General features: G+C 35.3%; 1 protein-coding gene across 13 annotated transcripts in view; it reads left to right on the forward strand.

Moving 5' to 3' along the window:
• COP1 (COP1 E3 ubiquitin ligase) overlaps positions 1-21,434 on the forward strand; it is a 259,658-nt gene that overhangs the window by 159,677 nt on the left and 78,547 nt on the right. For all 13 annotated transcript variants that reach the window (XM_050767129.1, XM_050767154.1, XM_050767165.1 and 10 more), the window contains 3 exons: positions 2,126-2,234; positions 2,683-2,764; positions 18,199-18,315. In XM_050767129.1, the coding sequence (XP_050623086.1) occupies positions 2,126-2,234; positions 2,683-2,764; positions 18,199-18,315 (308 nt within the window). The remainder of the gene's footprint in view (positions 1-2,125; positions 2,235-2,682; positions 2,765-18,198; positions 18,316-21,434) is intronic.

Raw genomic sequence — 21,434 nt, forward strand, 5'->3', positions numbered from 1 at the left:
TTTTCTTAACTAGAAATAATTAAACAAACAAAATTCCCCAACCAACTTTACTGGAACCCATTACTTGCTTTATCTTCTGAGCTATCAGCACTTCTTTCCTGGAGTTTAAAACTGTTGTTCCAATGTAAACAAATATATCTAGCTTGAACTTAGACTTTAGTTATCCCTTACTTTTGCTTTCTACACTAAAACAAAGAAATACAAAATTTTGCTGAGAAGTGTTCTCGTTTTGAAAAATTTAAAGCAGTAATATTAAGCTAAAAGCTTTTGCCTTACATCAGAGAAGAAGAAGAAGAGGAGGAGGAGGACGAGAAGGAGGAAGAAGAAGGAGACAAGCATATTTTCGTAGGGACCCATAGCATAATAAAGTTTAAAACCACAAAAAAAAAAAAAAAAAAAAAAAAAGAGAAATATATGAGGAAATCATCTAATAATAACTTTGTATAGAACTTTGAACATTTTCAAAATAGCCATCCTTGAACTTTTTTTATCTTTATGAATGACATACATAGTATGTTTGTTACAGTCTTTGTATAATTTATTTGTTATATCTTTCTTTTTTCTAGTTCATTTATAAAAATACTATATTGATAATTGGTGAGCTTCCCCATTCATTTGTGGCACTCGTCATTGAGAATCTGTTATAGTTTATGTCCTAAGTGAAGAGGATATAACATGAATTAGATACAACTTTATTGAATTCTTATATATCATGCATTATCCTAAGTGCTTTGTCTTTAGCAGACCTATGAGATAGTTTTCATTATTGCTCCATTTTATACAAAGAAAGCTGAGGACAGAAAGGTAAATAACCTGCTTAAGATTATATACCTTTATATAGAGGAGCCAGGATTCAGACTCAAGTAGTTTGGTTCTAGAGTCTGTGCCCTTAAACATTTCATGCTCCTTATTTATAAAATGGAGGCCACAATAGTAATACCTATTTAATAGGATTGTACTTTTGAAAAATCCCCATAATGCACTCAGAACAATACTTGGCCCATAGCAAGTACTCATAATGTATTACATAATGAAAACATGGATTAGAAGGTTTAAATGTGCTATCTACCTGTTCTGTAATTATACATGTAAAAATGTGCAATACTTCCTGGTGCATTGTAATAAATGGTGAAAGCGCTCAAGGCTGAAAGCGGTGGGCCTGGGGCTGAAAGGATCAATACTTAAGGATTCCTAAAATAGATTTGGAGCACATCTGCTGTGAAAGTGAACTAAATTAGCCAGAGCCACAGCTAGTAAGTAACAGATCTGGAATTTGAACTCAAGTCTACCTAAATTCAAATTGTGGCTCTTAACTCTTCCACATAATTTCTACCAGAAATTCTAATTAAAAGTATTTAAAAATGTAAATGAACTCTTCCAGTCTCTGAAATTTAGCATCAGTGCAACTAGTAGAAAGCAAAAGACCTTGTGTTCATGTCTTAGAAGTTACCTACATTAACTGCCTTCTAAGTAGCTTCTTCCATAGTATACATTCCCTTTACTATATGCATGATGCAGGTATGTATCTCAGCAGAAGTTTTTAGATGATGTAGACTTTTGGAGCACTTGAGAATAGCCAGAACCATAAATGATAAAAGTTTGATTCTAACTTTTAGATGCTTTTAATTGGAATTGTAGTCTTAAGTTATAATTACTTAAGTCAAGACTTTTGGGATGTAAATACAGAAACCCAATTCACTGTAGTTTATTTGGCTTATATGATTTGGCACAACTGGATCCAGGGCGTTAAACAGTCTCATCAGGTCTGTCATTCTGCGATGGTATGCCTTGAGCCCTCTAGACAGTATCACCTTCACTGATAGACATCCTTTCCTCATGTATCAAAGATGGCCAATGATAGCTCTAGACTCACATCCATCTTAACAGCTAGTGATCACAGTAAAAAGTGGTTAGGGTCATTACTTGTTAATTTTTATTTTTAAAATTTCAAAATTATTGATACATCTTTTCCCAGGTATGTTGTGGGCAGAATAATGATTGTGAACTGATAGAGACCGTTTTAAAATAGTGCAAAACACATTATTTTTCTGAACACATTAAAATTCTTTTTATCCCATTATTATTTATTTTTACGTAAAGTAACTTTTAACTATATTTCTTTCAGCTGTATCAGTTGGAGTAGTTACCATAAGAACCTGTTAGCTAGCAGTGATTATGAAGGCACTGTTATTTTATGGGATGGATTCACGGGACAGAGGTCAAAGGTCTATCAGGTAAATAAGGGTACTAGTTACATGTTATATGAATCATGTATTTATTTTGTTAAAACTTTTAGAACTTCATGTGCTTTATAATTACAGATTTGAAGCCACTATTTAGTACTTTTTATACCTGTGTAACACCTGTGCAATACCAAATACTTTTTTTTTTCAGTCTCCTTTTTTTGGTACCAGATACTTTTCTGAAGCATTTCTTCAGACTTTGGTCTTTGTAGAATGCATCAAATAAATTTCTGAAAGCAATAATTTCGGTAAATGTGTATATTAAAAGTTTTGGACGTGCTTTATATCAACATCTTATTTGCTTTTCATTTGTTTTCTAGCCTGTTCTCTTTCCCTCTCCCCATAACAATAAATTGATACCAGTTTTTTTTTTTTTCTTGCTTTATTCATTTTGAGATCTCTATTCTGTCTGAGGCTACTGTCTTCTTTCTGCTTCCAGGAGCATGAGAAGAGGTGTTGGAGTGTTGACTTTAATTTGATGGATCCTAAACTCTTGGCTTCAGGTTCTGATGATGCTAAAGGTACTATTTGAATCTCTTTCTCAGCACCTCCTTCTCCCTGGCCCTCCTAACCTCAATTCCTTTCATTGGCAGAAATACAAACATTTACTGAAACTCATGTCCTTTGTGATTACTGATTATTTATTATTATTATTATTATTTTGTTTTATTTTTTGAGATGGAGTCTCACTCTGTCACCCAGGCTGGAGTACAGTGGCATGACTGTGGCTCACTGCAACCTCTGCCTGCTGGGTTCAAGCAATTCTCCTGCCTCACCCTCCTGGTAGCTGGGATTACAGCCACACACCACCATGCCTGGCTAATTTTTTGTATTTTTGGTAGAGACGGGGTTTCACTGTGTTAGCCAGGCTGGTACTGTACTCCTGACCTTAAGTGATCTGTGATCTGCTTTGCTGACGGCTTCTCAAAGTGCTGGGATTACAGGCGTGAGCCACTTTTTTTTTTTTTTTTTTTTTTTTTGAGATAAGAGTTTTGCTCTGTTGCCCAGGCTGGAGTGCAGTGATGCAATCTCGGCTCTCTGCAACCTCCACCTCCCAGGTTCAAGCAATTCTCCTTCCTAAGCCTCCCATGTAGCTGGAATTATAGGTGTACACCACCACACTCCGCTAATTTTTTTTTTTTTTTTTTTTGAGACGGAATCTCGCTCTGCTGCCTAGGCTGGAGTGCAGTGGGTTGATCTTGGCTCACTGCAACCTCTGCCTCCCGGGTTCAGGAGATTCTTTTGCCTCAGCCTCCTGAGTAGCTGGACCTACAGGTGCATGCCACCGTGTCCAGCTAATTTTTGTATTTTTAGTAGAGATGGGGTTTTACCATACTGGGCATGCTGGTCTCAAACTGACCTCATGACCCAGCTGCCTCAGCCTCTCAAAGTGCTGGGATTACAGATGTAAGCCACTGCGCCTGGCCTCACCCAGCTAATTTTAAAAAATTTTTTAGTAGAGATGGGGTTTCACCATGCTGGCCAGGCTGGTCTGGAACTCCTGACCTCCAGTGATCCACCTGCTTCGGCTTCCCAAAGTACTGGAATTACCGGTGTGAGCCACCACGCCCAGCCTACTGATTATTTTTTTAAAAATCCAAGCAGGGGCCAGGCCCAATGGCTCACGCTTGTAATCCCAGCACTTTGTTTGAGAGACTCAGGTGGGTGGATTACTTGAGGCCAGAAGTTTGAGAACAGCCTGGCCAACGTGGTGAAACCCTGTCTCTATTAAAAATACAAAAATTAGCCAGGTGTAGTGGTGCATGCCTGTGGTCCTAGCTACTGGGGATGGCTGAGGCGTGAGAATTGTTTGAACCCAGAAGGCGGAGGTTGTAGTGAGTCTAGATCTCGCCTTTGCACTCCAGCCTGCATGATAGAGCAAGACTCTGTCAAAAAAAAAAAAAAAAAAAAAAAAAAAAAAAAAAAAATCCAAGCAGAGAAAGTGATTTCTCTTCTTGAGTGAATGAAAAATGAATATATTGCATCCTCATTCTAATGATGTTTTTAGATTCATTCCACATGGAGACATTTAGAATTGCTGCTATCTTATAACCAAGTCCTTTAGACAGATATACCACCGAATAACCTTTTTTTTCCTGGAAATATTTAGAAATGTCTGTATGCTGCATTGTATTTTATTAAATTTCTATTGTATACTAAAATCTCTTACTGAAGTTCATTATATATCAAGGCAAAATTCTACGTCACTTTTTGCCAATTTAATTGAGCTTTCTTTTCTGTTTCTTGTGTATCTATCTTTACTATTCACTGTTTTCTGTTTTTCCTTAATGTGCTGTTTTGGTGTGGTTCTTCTCACTATTAAATGTATAAAGCTATGATAACAGACTTATTTTATCTTCGAATTACCACCCTTAATTTCTTTGCCTTTTTCTTCTTTTCTGCCTGTAACTTTCAGAGTATTGTTTTGATAGGCAAGGATAGCTCTAGCATTGGACACTTTATTTCACATCATGTTATACCTTTCCCTTTGGCCTTTTTAATACATAAAAGAAATAAAATAATGGAGCACAGCCTATTCTGTAAAAAGGTAAACAAGACTGGATTGCCCCTAAAAAGTTTTGGGCCATAGAGTAGCAAGTTGTTTATTCATACTATATACAGAATGGAATATCTTTTTTCGTTGATTTAAGAAATCGTCAACCAGGCATGGTGGCTCACACCTGTAATCCCAGCAGTTTTGGAGGCTGAGGCAGGAGGATGGCTTGAGGTCAGAAGTTCGAGACCAGCCTGCATGAGACCCTGTCTTTACAAAAAATTTTAAAAATTAGCTGGGCATGGTGGTGTGCGCATGTAGTCTCAGCTGCTAGGGAGACGTGGGCAGGAGGATCTCTTGAGCCCAAGAGTTCAAGGTTACAGTGATTGATGATTGTGCCACACTGTACCCCAGCTTGGATGACAGAGCAAGACCCCATCTCAGAAAAGAAAGACAGAGAGGGAGGGAGAAGAGAGTGGTGTGGAAAGGGAGAGGGAGAGAGGGAGGAAGGGAGGTGAGAAAAAGAGGGAAGAGGGAGAAGAAAGAGCAAGAAGGAAAAGAAAGAAAAATTGTCCTTGAATTTCTAAATTAGTGAGAGCACCATGTTACAATAGATATATTTATTTTAGTTTTTTTATAGAGTTATTTGATGCACAAAATTTTTTTTGATTTTGAAGAAGTCCAGCGTGTCAGTTTCTTTATTTTTTCTTGTGTTGTCTATGCCATTGGTGTCATATCCAAGAAATCATTGCCAAATCCAGTGTCATGAAGGTTTTCCCGTAAGTTTTCTTCTAAGAGTTTTTTTTTTTTATACTTTAAGTTCTAGGGTGCATGTGTACAACGTGCAGGTGTGTTACATATGTATACATGTGCCTTGTTGGTGTGCTGCACACATTAACTCGTCATTTACATTAGGTATATCTCCTAATGCTATCCTCCCCCCCTCCCCCCTCCCCACCATAGGCCCCGGTGTGTGATGTTCCCCTTCCTGTATCCAAGTGATCTCATTGTTCAATTCCCACCTATGAGTGAGAACATGCGGTGTTTGGTTTTCTGTTCTTACGATAGTTTGCTGAGAATGATGATTTCCAGCTGCATCCATGTCCCTACAAAGGACACGAACTCATCCTTTTTTATGGCTGCATAATATTCCATGGTGTATATGTGCCACATTTTCTTAATCCAGTCTGTCACTGATGGACATTTGGGTTGATTCCACGTCTTTGCTATTGTGAATAGTGCCGCAATAAGCATACATGTGCATGTGTCTTTATAGCAGCATGAATTATAATCCTTTGGGTATGTACCCAGTAATGAGATGACTGGGTCAAATGGTATTTCTAGTTCTAGATCCTTGAGGAATTGCCACACTGTTTTCCACAATAGTTGAACTAGTTTACAGTCCTACCAACAGTATAAAAGTGTTCCTGTTTCTCCACATCCTCTCCAGCACCTGTTGTTTCCTGATTTTTTAATGATTGCCATTCTAACTGGTGTGAGATGGTATTTCATTGTGTTTTTGATTTGCATTTCTCTGATGGCGAGTGATGACGAGCATTTTTTCGTGTGTCTGTTGGCTGTATGAATGTCCTTTGAGAAGTGTCTGTTCATATCCTTTGCCCATTTTGTAATGGGGTTGTTTGTTTTTTCTTGTAAATTTGTTTGAGTGTTTTGTAGGTTCCGGATATTAGCCCTTTGTCAGATGAGTAGATTGCAAAAATTTTCTCCCATTCTATAGGTTGCCTGTTCACTCTGATGGTAGTTTCTTTTGCTGTGCAGAAGCTCTTTAATTTAATTAGATCCCATTTGTCAATTTTGGCTTTTGTTGCCATTGCTTTTGGTGTTTTAGACATGAAGTCCTTGCCCATGCCTATGTCCTGAATGGTATTACCTAGGTTTTCTTCTAGGGTTTTCATGGTTTTAGGTCTAACATTTAAGTCTCTAATCCATCTTGAATTAATTTTCATATAAGGAGTAAGGAGAGGATCCAGTTTCAGCTTTCTACTTAGGGCTAGCCAATTTTCCCAGCACCATTTATTAAATAGGGAATCCTTTGCCCATTTCTTGTTTTTGTCAGGTTTGTCAAAGATCAGATGGCTATAGATGTGTGGTATTATTTCTGAGGACTCTGTTCTGTTCCATTCATCTATATCTCTGTTTTGGTACCAGTACCATGCTGTTTTGGTTACTGTAGCCTTGTAGTATAGTTTGAAGTCAGGTAGCGTGATGCCTCCAGCTTTGTTCTTTGGCTTAGGATTGTCTTGGCAATGTGGGGTCTTTTTTGGTTCCGTATGAACTTTAGAGCAGTTTTTTTCAATTCTGTGAAGAAAGTCATTGGTAGCTTAATGGGGATGGCATTGAATCTATGAATTACCTTGGGCAGTATGGCCATTTCATGATATTGATTCTTCCTAACCATGAGCACGGTATGTTCTTCCATTTGTTTGTGTCCTCTTTTATTTCACTAAGCAGTATTTTGTAGTACTCCTTGAAGAGGTCCTTTTCATCCCTTGTAAGTTGGATTCCTAGGTATTTTATTCTCTTTGAAGCAATTGTGAATGGGAGTTCATTCATGATTTGGCTCTCTGTTTGTCTGTTACTGGTGTATAAGAATGCTTGTGATTTTTGCACATTGATTTTGTATCCTGAGACTTTGTTGAAGTTGCTTATCAGCTGAAGGAGATTTTGGGCTGAGACGATGGGGTTTTCTAAATATACAATCATGTCATCTGCAAACAGGGACAATTTGATTTCTTCTTTTCCTAACTAAATACTCTTTATTTCTTTCACTTGCCTGATTGCCCTAGCCAGAACTTCCAACACTATGTTGAATAGGAGTGGTGAGAGAGGGCATCCCTGTCTTGTGCCAGTTTTCAAAGGGAATGCTTCCAGTTTTTGCCCATTCAGTATGATATTGGCTGTGGGTTTGTCATAAATAGCTCTTATTATTTTGAGATAGGTTCCATCAATACCGAATTTATTGAGCGTTTTTAGCATGAAGGGCTGTTGAATTTTGTCAAAGGCCTTTTCTGCATCTATTGAGATAATCATGTGGTTTTTGTCTTGGGTTCTGTTTATATGCTGGATTACGTTTATTGATTTGCATATGTTGAACTAGCCTTGCATCCCAGGGATGAAGCCAACTTGATCATGGTGGATAAGCTTTTTGATGTGCTGCTGGATTCGGTTTACCAGTATTTTATTGAGGATTTTTGCATCAATGTTCATCAGGGATATTGGTCTAAAATTCTCTTTTTTTGTTGTGTCTCTGCCAGGCTTTGATATCAGGATGATGTTGGCCTCATAAAATGAGTTAGGGAGGATTCTCTCTTTTTCTATTGTTTGGAGTAGTTTCAGAAGGAATGGTACCAGCTCCTCCTGGTACCTCTGGTAGAATTCAGCTGTGAATCCATCTGGTCCTGGACTTTTTTTGGTTGGTAGGCTATTAATTATTGCCTCAATTCAGAGCCTGCTATTGATCTATTCAGGGATTCAACTTCTTCCTGGTTTAGTCTTGGGAGAGTGTAAGTGTCCAGGAAATTATCCATTTCTTCTAGGTTTTCTAGTTTTTTTTAGAGGGTGAAGTTTTTGCATCTGTGTTTTTGAGGGTTACTGGTCTTTATTTTTCTGTTTTTGTAATTTTTTGTGACTTTGATATTGGGGTAATGCTGACCTCATAAAACACATATGTGCTGTGTGTTTTTCTTTCTTCGACATGATTGTTTACAATTACTATTCTTTTGTTCTTAAATGTTTGGTAGAATTTGTCAGTGAAGCTTTCTGGGTGTGTTGTTTTCTTTGAAGATTTTAACTAAGAATTAAATTTCTTTAGTAGATTCAGGACTAATAAACATATCTGTCTCTTCTTGAGTGAAATTTGACAGTTCATTTCTTTCAGGGAATTGATCCATTTTATTTGTTGTGAGATTTATGGGCATCAAAATACATAAAATGCTCCTCCATTTACAATGGGATTACGGTCCCAATAAATCTACCATAAATTGAAAATGCATTTAATACTCTTAATCATAGCTTAGCCTAACCTACTTTAAATGTGCTCAGAATATTTACATTGGCCTACAGTTAAGCAAAATAATCTAACACAAAGACTATTTACAATAAAGTGTTGAATAATACAAGTAAGAGTATCATACCACATATCACTAGCCTTGTGAAATATTAAAATTCAAAATTTGAAGTATGATTTCTACTGAATGCACATTGCATTCTCACCATCGTAAAGTCAAAAAAATCATAAGTTGTTGAGCTATTTAAATTGGAAACTGTCTATATTTGTAATATATCGCTAGGGTTTGTAGCCATGCTTTTTTTCTTTTTCCCATTTCCTCTGAGAAGCTGTGATGAAGTCATGTCCTGTCCTTTATTCCTGATAACTGGTATTTTGTGTCTTCTGGTTTATTTATTGTTTATTAATTTAGGTCACCTTGGCATTAGGTTCTTAATCTTTTCAAATGCTCTACTTTTGGTCTGTTGATTTTTCTGTATTTTAATTTCATTGATTTCTGCACATTTTTCTTCTTGCTTTGGGTTTAATTTCCTCCCCTCTTTCTAGTTTTTTGAAGATTGAAGTTTATGTCATTTAATTGATGTTTCTGTCTTTTTTAATCTGAACATTTTTTGTTATATACCTTTCCCATTAAACACTACTTGAGCAAATTTTGAAACAATTTGAAAACAAGTTTTCTTGACTATTTGCTATTATATTATTTTTGTGACTATTATATTTGCTTTTCCATTCAGTATAAAATTCTGTTTGATTTCTCTTGTTATTCTCTTGTTCATCTATGGATTAAAGTATTTTTAAATTTTCTTAAACTCTTCAGAAATCATTCTGTTGCTGATTTATAACTTAATCCTTTTATAGTTAAAGGACATATTTTACATGATTTTAATTTTTTAATTTATTATTTGTTTTATGGTCCAGAATATGAACTACCTTGATAAATATTTCAAATGCATTGAAAAGAAACTGCACTATAAATGCTGTTTGGTGAGTGTTCTGTAAGTGTCAGATCAAAGTTTTTGCTAGTGTATTTCTGATTTTCTGTACGCTTGCTGTTTTTTTGGTCTCCTTGTTTTTTTTGATTATGAGACAGAAATGTTAAAGTCTGATTTTATTTCTCTGTTCAGTTACCTGTTTTGTGTGTCAGTGTGTTTTTACCTGATACATTTTGAAACTCTATTGTTAAGTGCATAAATATATTTGGGATTGTTATGTCTTCTTGGTGGACTGAATCATTTGTTAATATATAATATCACTATCCCTGTCAGTATTCCTCTGAAAACTACTTTGCCACATACTCATCAAACTATTGATAGTAATCTCTTTTTCCTCTCCTCTGGGATTTTAATTATGTTAATGTATTAGACCCTTTCGTTTTGTCTCACAGGCCTCATACTCTGTCTTTTTCTTGTCAATATTTTTTTCTCTTCAGATCGGGTAATTTCTGTTGTTCTGTCTTCTAGCTCATGATTCCTTCATCTGTCATCTCCATTTTGCAAAAAAATTTCATTTATTCTTTTTTTAAAAAAAATAATTTCTATATATTCTCTGAGTACTTCTATCTTTCCATTAATTTTAAGTTTATTTTAACCCCATGGAGTATAATTACAATAGTTGCTTTAAAATCAATTTCATTTAATATCTTGGGATCCAGCATCTAAACCTTAGGACTGACCTTTGTTAATTGTGTTTTCCTTTGAAAATTCTTCACATTTTCCTGGGTTTTTGTATGTTGAATAATTTTGAGGTTGTCTCAGCCATTTTGAATATCATGTTATAAGATGTTGGGTCCTGTTTAAATTGTGTGGGAAATGTTGGGTTTTTGTTTGTTGGTTCGTTTCTTAGTAGGTGATCAGTTGGCTTCGATTTAGACTGTAAATTCTGTCTTGCCTTCCCTAGGTTATTTTTGCCTTGTCAAAGGAAACAATCAGTTCAGTTATCAGAGCTTTTGCTGTGGTACTTTGAGTCTGCCTAATACACATGCCAGTTAGAGCTTAGTTTAGGACTTGGGTCGTCTTTTCAACTGTAGTTCAATGCACGTAGCATTTGCTGCTGTGCTTCATGTCCATCTTGCACATACACAGCTCAGAAGTGACTGTGCCAGTGAATGCACAGAACTGTAGAATCTCCTTCTCCAGAACTTTCTTTCCAGGTTTCTTCCTGACTCTTTATCTCCCAGGGCCCCATTTTACTGATCCTTTGTCAAGAAAGTTGGGTTGTTTCATTTTAGGAGACTTTGGTGCCCAGTCTACTGCTGAATTCTGTTAGTAGGGCCTGCCACAAGGGCAAAGAAGCAAGAGAATAGATAAGAAAAATAAAATGGGGATTCTTCTTTTTCATTTTCATTATGTCATAGATGCTCCTTTTTATATACACAGAGTTTTACTCTGAGTATTAGCTTCTTATACTGTTGTAGCTCTGTGACTGAAGCCCACCCATGGGGAAAAGTTGGAGGAGGAAAAGAATAAGTCAGAAGTAAAAAATTATTCCCAATCCCCTGGTTTGCAGAAGCCATTGCTAAACACACGGATTTTCCTTACTGTTTGCTGCTTAAGGTGCTGACTTTAGCTTGCCAAGGGAGAAGAGAGGGGGAAAAATGGTACTCTTCATCCCCTGAATTTCATTTAAGTGTAGAATTCTCTCCTGGAAATGACTGTTTTTGTTTACTTTTTCAGTTTCCTCATATAGCTGCTTTTGTTTTTTGGATGTTGTCCAGGGTAAACTCACAGTGAAAGAGACTGGCTTACTCTCTTAGCTTGGCAGTAAAAGTCTCAAATGCTTTTAAGCCCATCTCAAGAGTATTATTTAGTGTTACTTAAATGTATTTATTATTCTTGTCTGTTTGGTGATCATATAAAATATTGTCTTTGTGATAACTTTATAGTTAGAGAATATTTTAAATCACTTTTATACAAATATATTTTGCTTATTTTATATATTTTGTATTTAGTAAATTTTTAACAGGAATTTTTTAAACAGCTATTTTTTTCATTGCTTAAATAAAAACTGAGTTCATGTGAATGATATTTTTCCTACATATGCTGTGTATTTTAAAAATAATTTAGTTCCAAGTATATATGCACATAATTGCATGTTAAAGAACCATCAATATGTAGCAGCTAATCAGAAAGGAATTTCATGAGTCATTTTAAAGGTTCTTTTGAAGAAATATATTTTCCTTTTTAAATATGTAACCTGCGCCGGGCACAGTGGCTCACGCCTGTAATTACAGCACTTTGGGAGGCCGAGGCGGGCGAATCAAGAGGTCAGGAGATGGAGACCATTTTGGCTAACACGGTGAAACCCCGTCTCTACTAAAAATACAAAAAATTAGCCAGGCGTGGTGGTGGGCACCTGTAGTACCAGCTACTTGGGAGGCTGAGGCAAGAGAATGCCATGAACCCAGGAGGTGGAGCTTGCAGTGAGCCGAGATCACGCCACTGCACTCCAACCTGGGCGACAGAGCAAAACTCCATCTCAAAAAAAAAATGTAACCTGAGAATTATTTGCAATAAATAATCTTGCCTTTGAATTAAACACATTTTTTAAAGGTATTTTTCTTTAAATGTGAGTTTGAAGAATTTAGACTGTATGATAACAGAAGTTACAGGTTCTTCTTCGTTCCAAATTTCCTTTTTATTATTATTATTATCATTTGTTTATTTTTTTTTATTTTTTTTTGAGATGGAGTTTAGCTCTCGTTGCCCAGGCTGGAGTGCAGTGGCATGATCTCAGCTCACTGCCACCTCCACCACCTGGGTTCAAGCAGTTCTCCTGCCTCAGCCTCCCAAGTAGCTGGGGTTACAGGCATGCCCCCCTGCCCCCTACAGCTGGCTAATTTTTTTTTTTTTTTTTTTTTTTATAATAGAGATCGGGTTTCACCATGTTGGTCAGGCTGGTCTCGAACTCCTGACCTTAAGTGATCCACCCACCTCGGCATCCCAAAGCGCTGGGATTACAGGCATGAGCCACCACACCTGACCCTTCATTCCAAATTTTATTAGTTGCATAGGTTAATGCACAAGTGACAACCATGAAGTCTTGGTAGATTTTAGAAATCAATTAGTAAAACTCATGCTGATTGTAATGCTTCCGCTTTTTCATCAGCAGATTAAATAAGTAAATGTAAATTAATAAATGGCATTATGATAACAGTTATAATTTATAACTTTAGAGGCAGTTACCTTTCCTATAAGTTAAAACTTTACTACATATATTCTCTGCTGAATTTAAATGAAATGTTAGACTTATGTTGATCAGCATCCATCATGGCCTCCAGGGATCTCTGTCTCCTGGTATTCTTATGCTTGTGTAGTTCGCCTTCACCTACCTTGTTCCAGGCTTCATCTATGTGGCCAGTAGATATCTCTTCTAAAATTAGGTTATAAAAGACACTGTAGCCTCTATCTTCATCATTTTCTCTCTTCGAAGTCACTCGATTTGGGAGAAACCATTGCATTGTCGCAAGCTCACATGGTGGGGAACTGAAGTCTTATGCCAAAAGTCATGTTGAGTGAACTTGGAAGTGGTAGAGTACTGGACTCTAATAGTCTAGAGTCCTAGTGGACAGCTCAACTACAGTCTGTTGAGACTGAGCCAAAACTACCCGGCTTACCTGCTCTGAGATTCTTGGCCTCTAAAACCGTGTGAGATAGTAAATGTTTGCTGCTTTAAGTAACTAAGCTTTAGGGCAGTTTGCTCTATGACAATGTCTAGCTACTAATACAGGGTCTGTTGTTTCCCTTTGACGAAGTTCAAGAGTCAAGCTTATTTATGTTTGGTAAACAGTATTAAAGTTTACATCTTTGTATTCAATCGTTCATACTTTTTATAGAGGTATAAAACAATACACATTGCCCCTCAGTGTTATGGTAGTTTTTGTTGAAATAGCATTCTCCCTTTTTACTCATATGGATAACTTTCTGTTTTCTGTAGGACCTGGACAGTAGTTTAGAAGTGGGTCTAGAAGAATTACATATGAAACTTACCTCATATTTGCACATCCTCATTAAAGCTTTGGGCTGTTTTACTGTGTCAAACTTCTGTCCCTGTTTTATTTTTCTTTGGTAATGAATTCTTTCTTAGGATACTTTGGTGCAAATAGACATGCAGTAGGCCCTGTCAGAGAAACTCAAAAACATAAACCTTGCACATTGGAACTGATTGTGATGTTATTATAGATAAGCAATATCTTGTTCTCTATTTTTGGAAACAATTTTAGCAAAATACTTTAGGGAATGATTCACCCAAATTTTACAGATTATCAGATGATAGACTTTATTCTGTAGTGTAGTTGGATTTTTTAAGATTCAGTATTTCAGAATTGAACTGAAAAATTAGGTGACACTTAAAGAAAACACACTTCTTTATCCATTAACATTAAAGAAATAAAACTTGTATAGAACACTTAAGTAGCAAATTTATGGCCGACTAGATACAATATGTTTCTTTGTTTTAACCTCCCAACTATGATATGATTTTCCTAATGTTTACTCTTTTGATTATTTACTGAGAGCCAAAGGAGGCCATATGTAAATAAATACAGTGTATTTTATTTGATTTAATTGCTTTAGCTCTTCACCTAGAAGATGACATTTTCTTTTAAATTTACTTTTCCTTTCAAAGGGAATTTTCATCAATAAATTCTGAAATTTAAATTTTTGACGTTAAATGAAATTCTTACTACCATCCTTGTAAGGAAAAAGTAACAGTAAAGGTGTTCTTATTAATTTATATACTGTCCTTATTTTGAGGATCACTTCATTTATATTTGGCTTAGTTTCTTCTCACACTTGTTGATTTCTTCTACACTTCCTTCCAAAGATTATACTATTTTATCTTTCGATCTGTGATGCCATCTTAGGATATTAAGTAGATTTTAATATTATCTCATTATATTTGTTGTGTTAGTTTTTTAGGGCTACCATAAGAAAACATACCCCAAACAGGCTGGCTTAAGACAACAGAATTTTTTTCTCTCATAGTACTGGAGACCAGAAGCCCAAAATTAGATTGTTGGCAGGGCCACACTCTCTGTGAAAGCTCTGGGGAAAAATTATTTCTTGTCTCCTTCCTAATTTCTGGTTATTGACAGTCATTCTTATCATTTCTTGGCTTGTAGCTGTATCACTCCAGTCTCGGCTCGCGTCACACATGGCCTTCTTCTCACTGTGCCTTTGTCTCTAAATCTGTCTCTCCTTATAAAGACACCAGTCAATGGATTTAGGACCCATCCTAAACTAGTCTGACCTAATTTTAACTTTATTACATCTGTAAATACCCTATTTCCAAATAAGGTGATAATCACAAGTACCTGGGGTTAGGACTTAAACATGTCTTTTTGGGGAACACAACACCTGTTTTGTTTAATAACCACTCTGAAATTATTATAATCTCTATACAACTTTTCCATGCTGCGTTCATTCAGTGTATCTTTACAGTATTTTTAGTCTTAGTTACGCTTGTAGCTCAGACAGTTACATTGAATTCTAATATCTTATATATTAAAAATTATAATCATGGTGGTTAATGTTGTGACTTATTTAAATAATATTAATGATTACTGCATTGAGAAAATTACCATGAAATTAGAAAAGACCTGCCACACTTCCAGCTTAACTATCATTCTCTCAGTACTGTTTTTTTCTCACTTACATTTAATTTAACATAAAACGCTGATACATACTGCTTGTTTTTAAAGGTTTTTAGTGATTGTAAGTGGGGTTATGCACACAGTAAGTGCTCCATACTTACCTATTGTGAATTACCTTTGGGCCTAGGCTGTTAGACTATAATCCAGTCAAAATCCACTTAATAATCTGATCTTTTAGTGCTATGTTTGGCATATTGACTTTTAATTCCAGGTAACCATCTCATCTTAGAATTGTATGTCATGATTGACCAAATGATTGTGTTTTGATTGAAATAGCATATCATTCTTATTGGAGAATAACGTGAAACAAATCAAATATTGCTATTTAAAAATCTTATTCCATCTCTACATTAAAAAAAAAAAATTAGCCAGGTGTGGTGGTGTGCACCTGTAGTCCCAATTATTTGGGAGGCTTAGATGGGAGGATCTCACTTGAATCCAGGAGTGCAAGGCTGCAGTGAGCTATGATCATTCCAGTGCACTCCAGGCTGGGTGGCAGAGTGAGACCTTGTCTCAGAAACTGCTACTAATAATAATAATGATTCTTATTTTAATAATGAGCATCTTAGTTTACTGTGGGAAAGCTAATTTATCAGATTGTAAATTAGCAACATTTTTTGATAATGATTAATTTCTACTTGGAGATTTCACATATTGAAATAAATTCTTATGTAATCCCATTTCATGGAAGTGGTATTTATTGGAATCAGTTTTACTTATTTTATTCACTTCCGTCTACAGGTTACTGTATCAGTATTTCTAAAAATATTCTAAGATTTTTTCTATACTTCCATTCCCAATACTGGTTTCCAACTCCAAATGCGTGTTAGAATCACCTGGAGAGCTTTTTAAAAAAACACCAGTACTTGTACCCTATCTGGGTATTGTCCTGGATGGGACTTTGGGGCAGATTGAAATACGGATAGGAAGATTTTGACGTTGTTAATGTTCATTTATTTATTCTAATGTGCATCCAGGATGGCAACTTATATATTGAAAATCTATTTTATGGGTGTATCCTGTTGTCTGCTAAGACATTTTTATTGTTGAAAAATGATACGATAGTTGCTCTGGTACCTTTGTAAAATGGCAACTCATTTTCTGCTTCTGCTTTCAAATCATGCCTATTTTGTTTAGTCTGCTTTGCTCTCCCTAATCATTACAAATTTTAATATATTTCACTGGATTAGACTACATATCAAATACAAAACCAAAATTTTGAAGTTTAGCTAAATAATTCTAGAATATATTACTTTAGACATATTTAAGCTATATCACTGAATTACTACATAAAAATTTAAAAATCACGAAATTCTTAATTGAAAGAGAAAATAAGAACAGTTTCCAAGTGCTTTAAAGATGTTTGTGTACGTTTTCATATTTATGGTGTATATCAGTATACACTTATACATACATTTAAAGAAAATTGGCTGGGCCCAGTGGCTCACATCTGTAATCCCAACATTTTGGGAGGCTGAGGTGGGCAGATTGCTTGAGCCCAGGAATTTGATACCAATCTCAGCAACGTGATGAAACCCTTTGTTTACAAAAAAAAAAAAAAAAACACAGAAAAAAGCCAGGCATGGTTGCACACACCTAGCTACCTGGGAGGCTGAGTGGGGAGAATCACCTGAGCCTAGGAGGTAGAGGAAGTGAGGCATGAATGTGCCACTGCATTCCAGCCTGGATGACAGAGTGAGGAGACCCTGTATCAGGGAAAAAAAAATGGAAAGAAAGAAATAAAAATAATACTAATGTATTTATATAACTATATATATAGTTATATATATATATAAGAAAAACAGATATACCACCTAGCTCCAGATTACTTTTTTTGTTCCTGTCTTTTATGTCTTAGTTGTGGGTCTATGTTACCACTCCGTATAAATTTATTATTTATCTATATTGATTTTTCTTTTTTTTAGTTTCTTTCTTTCTTTCTTTCTTTTTTTTTTTTTTTTTTGGTGGCATGATCTCAGCTCACTGCAACCTCTGCCTCCTGGGCTCAAGTGATTATTCCACCTCAGCTTCCCAAGTAGCCGGGACTACAGACCTGCACCACCATGCCCAGCTAACTTTTGTATTTTTAGTAGAGACGGGGTTTCACCATGTTGCCCAGGCTGGTCTCTTAACTCCTGCCTAAGCCTCCCAAAGTGCTGTGATTACAGTCATGAGCCACCGTGCCCAAACTTTTTTTCTATATTGATTTTTGACATTGAAACTAAGCTCTCTTAGTTTTAATGTTATTGTATTATTCAGTCATTCAGTGATACGGTTTGGCTGTGTCCCCACCCAGATCTCACCTTGAATTATAATAATCCCCATGTGTCAAGGATGGGGCCATATGGAGATAACTGAATCATAGCAGGCAGTTTCCCCCATACTGTTCTTGTGATAATGAATAAATCTCATGAGATCTGATGATTTTATAAATGGGAGTTCCCCTGCACACGTTCTCTTGCCTGCTGCCATGTAAGACATGACTTTGCTCTTCATTTGCCTTCTGCCGTTGTTGTGAGTCCTCCTCAGCCATGTGGAATTGTGAGTCAATGAAACCTTTTTTTTTTTTTTTTTAATAAATTACTCAGTATCAGGTATCTTTTTATTAGCAATGTGAGAACAAACAAATACATTCATCTTTAACACTTTTAGTCCTAGTAAACTGAATGTTTTAGATTGGCATACAAAGATTTCTGGAGCAATAAGCAAACTTTCCCAAGTTATCAAAGCATTTACTAATGTATTATTTGTTTCTGTTTTTGTTTTTATTGTCCTTTGCCCTTAGTGAAGCTGTGGTCTACCAATCTAGACAACTCAGTGGCAAGCATTGAGGCAAAGGCTAATGTGTGCTGTGTTAAATTCAGCCCCTCTTCCAGATACCATTTGGCTTTCGGCTGTGCAGGTAAGAAATGAAAGCAGATTTGTCTTCCTTTGATGTTGGTTGAATATCATGGTAAGGATAGGAGAGCATTTTAAAACAAATAATTCTTTTGTAGGTTTAAATATTGTTTTCATTATTAGACTGTAAATTAAAAGTATATGCAGTATGCCATCATTATTCATTTAGTGCTGTACCTTAATTGCACTATTCTGTCACCTGTCTTTAATACATAGATATGAATTTGTTAATTTTTATCATCGTTCTTAGTGTTTATATGCATGAGTTAATGCTTATTACTTATTCACAAACTTAAGGTCGTAATAACATTTAAACAAGCTACTGTTAAGCTATATTGTACAGACACAGGAACACTTTTTTTTTTAAGGCAAACTGTTCTTCCAACAATTATTTATTGAGTCCCTACTATGCACAGAGCACTCATCTAGGGACAGTGAATAAGCATAGTCTTGTATCATGGAGTTCATGCTAACATAGGAAGTATTCAAAAAAGTTTGCTATTATTATCATTACCAAATAATCATTGGGTAAATTATTTTTCTTAACTAGGGTGACCATATGTCTGTATTTGCCTGGGTCAGTTCTAGTTCACACTGTTTGTACCATTGTATTTACTATTAGTACCCTCTTTCATTCACAAAAGTGTCATGAGTTGGACGATAAATCAAATGGTCACCCTACCCTTAAAATTTTTATCTTTGATATTTTTCCCTCTTGAATATTTACTAAAATAGTAAATACTTGTAATTTGGCTTCTGAATGGTGAGTCTTATTTTTTATTAATAATATCAGGATTTTACAAAATACAAGCTAGCACCATATGATGGAGACAATAGCAACTTTTAAAAAGGAAATGCATAATTTAAACCATGTCACTATACTTTTTGCTTTTATTCAACTCACTATGTCACTGGGCTACTGACATAATTTCATAGTTCAGTTTAAGGAGGACAATGGACTAACATGTAGATGTGGGCAAAATTCTCTTTTTTTTAGCATATAGAATTTATTTTTAATGATTACATGCTGTTTTCATTTGAACCTACTTCTGTCTTATTTAAATACTTTGTCACTGATTAGAAATGTGACCTTGAGCAAATTCTGTAACTTTCTCCCAAGTTTTTTATCTTTAACATAGAGGTAGAGCTGTTCGGGGCTCTTCTGAGGATTATGGAAAAAAGATTCTTTGTGTAAAGTTCTTATAGTTGTTATTTTTATTATTAATATTATGTATTCAATTAAAATATATAGTCTTAGTTTATTGAGTTTGAGTGTGTGTAGACGCTTACTGGCCATCATTTATGGGTATAATATTTTGTCAGTATTTAGTTAATTTGTACCAATGCCAGATATGAATATTATCAAATTTTCTCCTTCCTAGAAAATAGGAACCTACTTTAAAAATGCTTCCACTATCTGCTAGGCAGTTTTCCCCACTATTCTACATTTTCATACATTTCTTAGTTACTTTTCTCATTTACTTTTCCATGCAAGCTTTAAGATTTATAGTTTTCCAATTCTATAAAAATTCTTTTGGGATTCTTACCAGACTTTCTTGTGTTTATTTGCTGATTTTAGAAGCATTGGCCTTATTATGATAGTATGTCTTTCCACAGTTACGTGGGGTGTCTTTTTATTTGTTTGGGTTTGGTTTTCTTTTTTTTTTTTTTTTTTTTGAGACAGGGTCACCCAGATTGAGTACAGTGGCATGATCACAGCACACTGCAGCCTGGTCCTTCCTGGCTCAAGTGATCCTCCAACCTCAGCCTCACCAGCAGCTGGGACTACAGGCATGCACCACCATGCCTGGCTAATTTTTGTATTTTCCATAGAGATGGGGTTTTGCCATGTTGCTCAGGCTGTTCTCAAACTCCTGGGCTCAAGCAGTCTGCCTGCCTCAGCTTCCCAAAGTGCTGGGATCACTGTGCCCTGGCTATTGTTTGGGTGGTTTTCTGTCTTTCAATGAGATTTTATAATTTACTTACTTTAGGTTCTGGACTTTTCTGGTCAATTTTTTTTCCTATATATGTTACCATTTTTGTTATTTTTAATAAAATTTTATTTTCCACTCCCTTTTTTTAGGTATTTTTTGCTAAGCATAGACAAAACTTATTCATATTTGGATATTTGTCTTGTGTCTTGGGACCTTATAAATTTTTCTCATTAAGTCTAGTAGCTTTTTAGTAGTGTTTGGATTATCTATTTATACTTGATATCTGCCTGTTGCATTTCTTCTTTTCCAATGATTTATCACATTCTCTACCTCTAAGGTAGAGTTATGCTAGTGATATCCTCCCCCATCTATTTCATTTAGTTGAATGAGCTTTAATGTTCTGCTGTTTAGAATATCTACTTTTGAAAAATATTTTATTCAAATTGTTTTACTTTACTGTTTCTTAATTAGAAGCAAAACAGAATTTTATCAATTACCTTTTAGCACCAATTGATATTTATGCTTTTTCTAAAACTGAGTTGTATTTTTCTTGAATGAACCTTGCTATGGCATAATGTAGAATTTTTGATAAACTACTATATTTAATTGGTAATTTTAAATCCATATGTTAAATTAGCCTATTATTCATTTTATCTTTTTTAACTATCTTTGCCATTTTTAACATCAATAGTTTTGTAATTTTCAGTGTACACGTCTTGAACTTCTGTTGTTAAATTTATTCTTATTTTGTTACTTTTATTTCTGTCGTGAATGGAATTGCTTTTAAATTTTATTTTTTGATTGTTTTGTTAATAGTGTACAGAAATACAATTGATTTTTATATATCAATCTTGTATCTCTAACACTGCTTCTCTTTATTTGTTCTTGTTTTATTGTGGATTTCTTGGGGTTTTCTACATGTAGAATCATATCTGCAGTTGAACAATTTATGAATGACATTTTGCTTTGTTGTATTAGCTAGAAGATCAAGTACAATGTTAAATAGAAGTGGTAAAAGCAACTTCTTATATGTGAAGAGTATTTATTTAGTCCTTCACAATTAAGTATGGTGTTGGCTGTGAGGTTTTTTGTAGATACCTTTTATCAGTTTGAGTAATTTTTTATCTGCTTGTAGTTTGCTACGAGTTTTTGTTGTGAATAGGCATTAGATTTTGTCAAGTGCTTTTTT

Source organism: Macaca thibetana, chromosome 1 (genome assembly GCF_024542745.1).
Source record: "Macaca thibetana thibetana isolate TM-01 chromosome 1, ASM2454274v1, whole genome shotgun sequence".
Lineage (NCBI taxonomy): Eukaryota > Metazoa > Chordata > Mammalia > Primates > Cercopithecidae > Macaca > Macaca thibetana.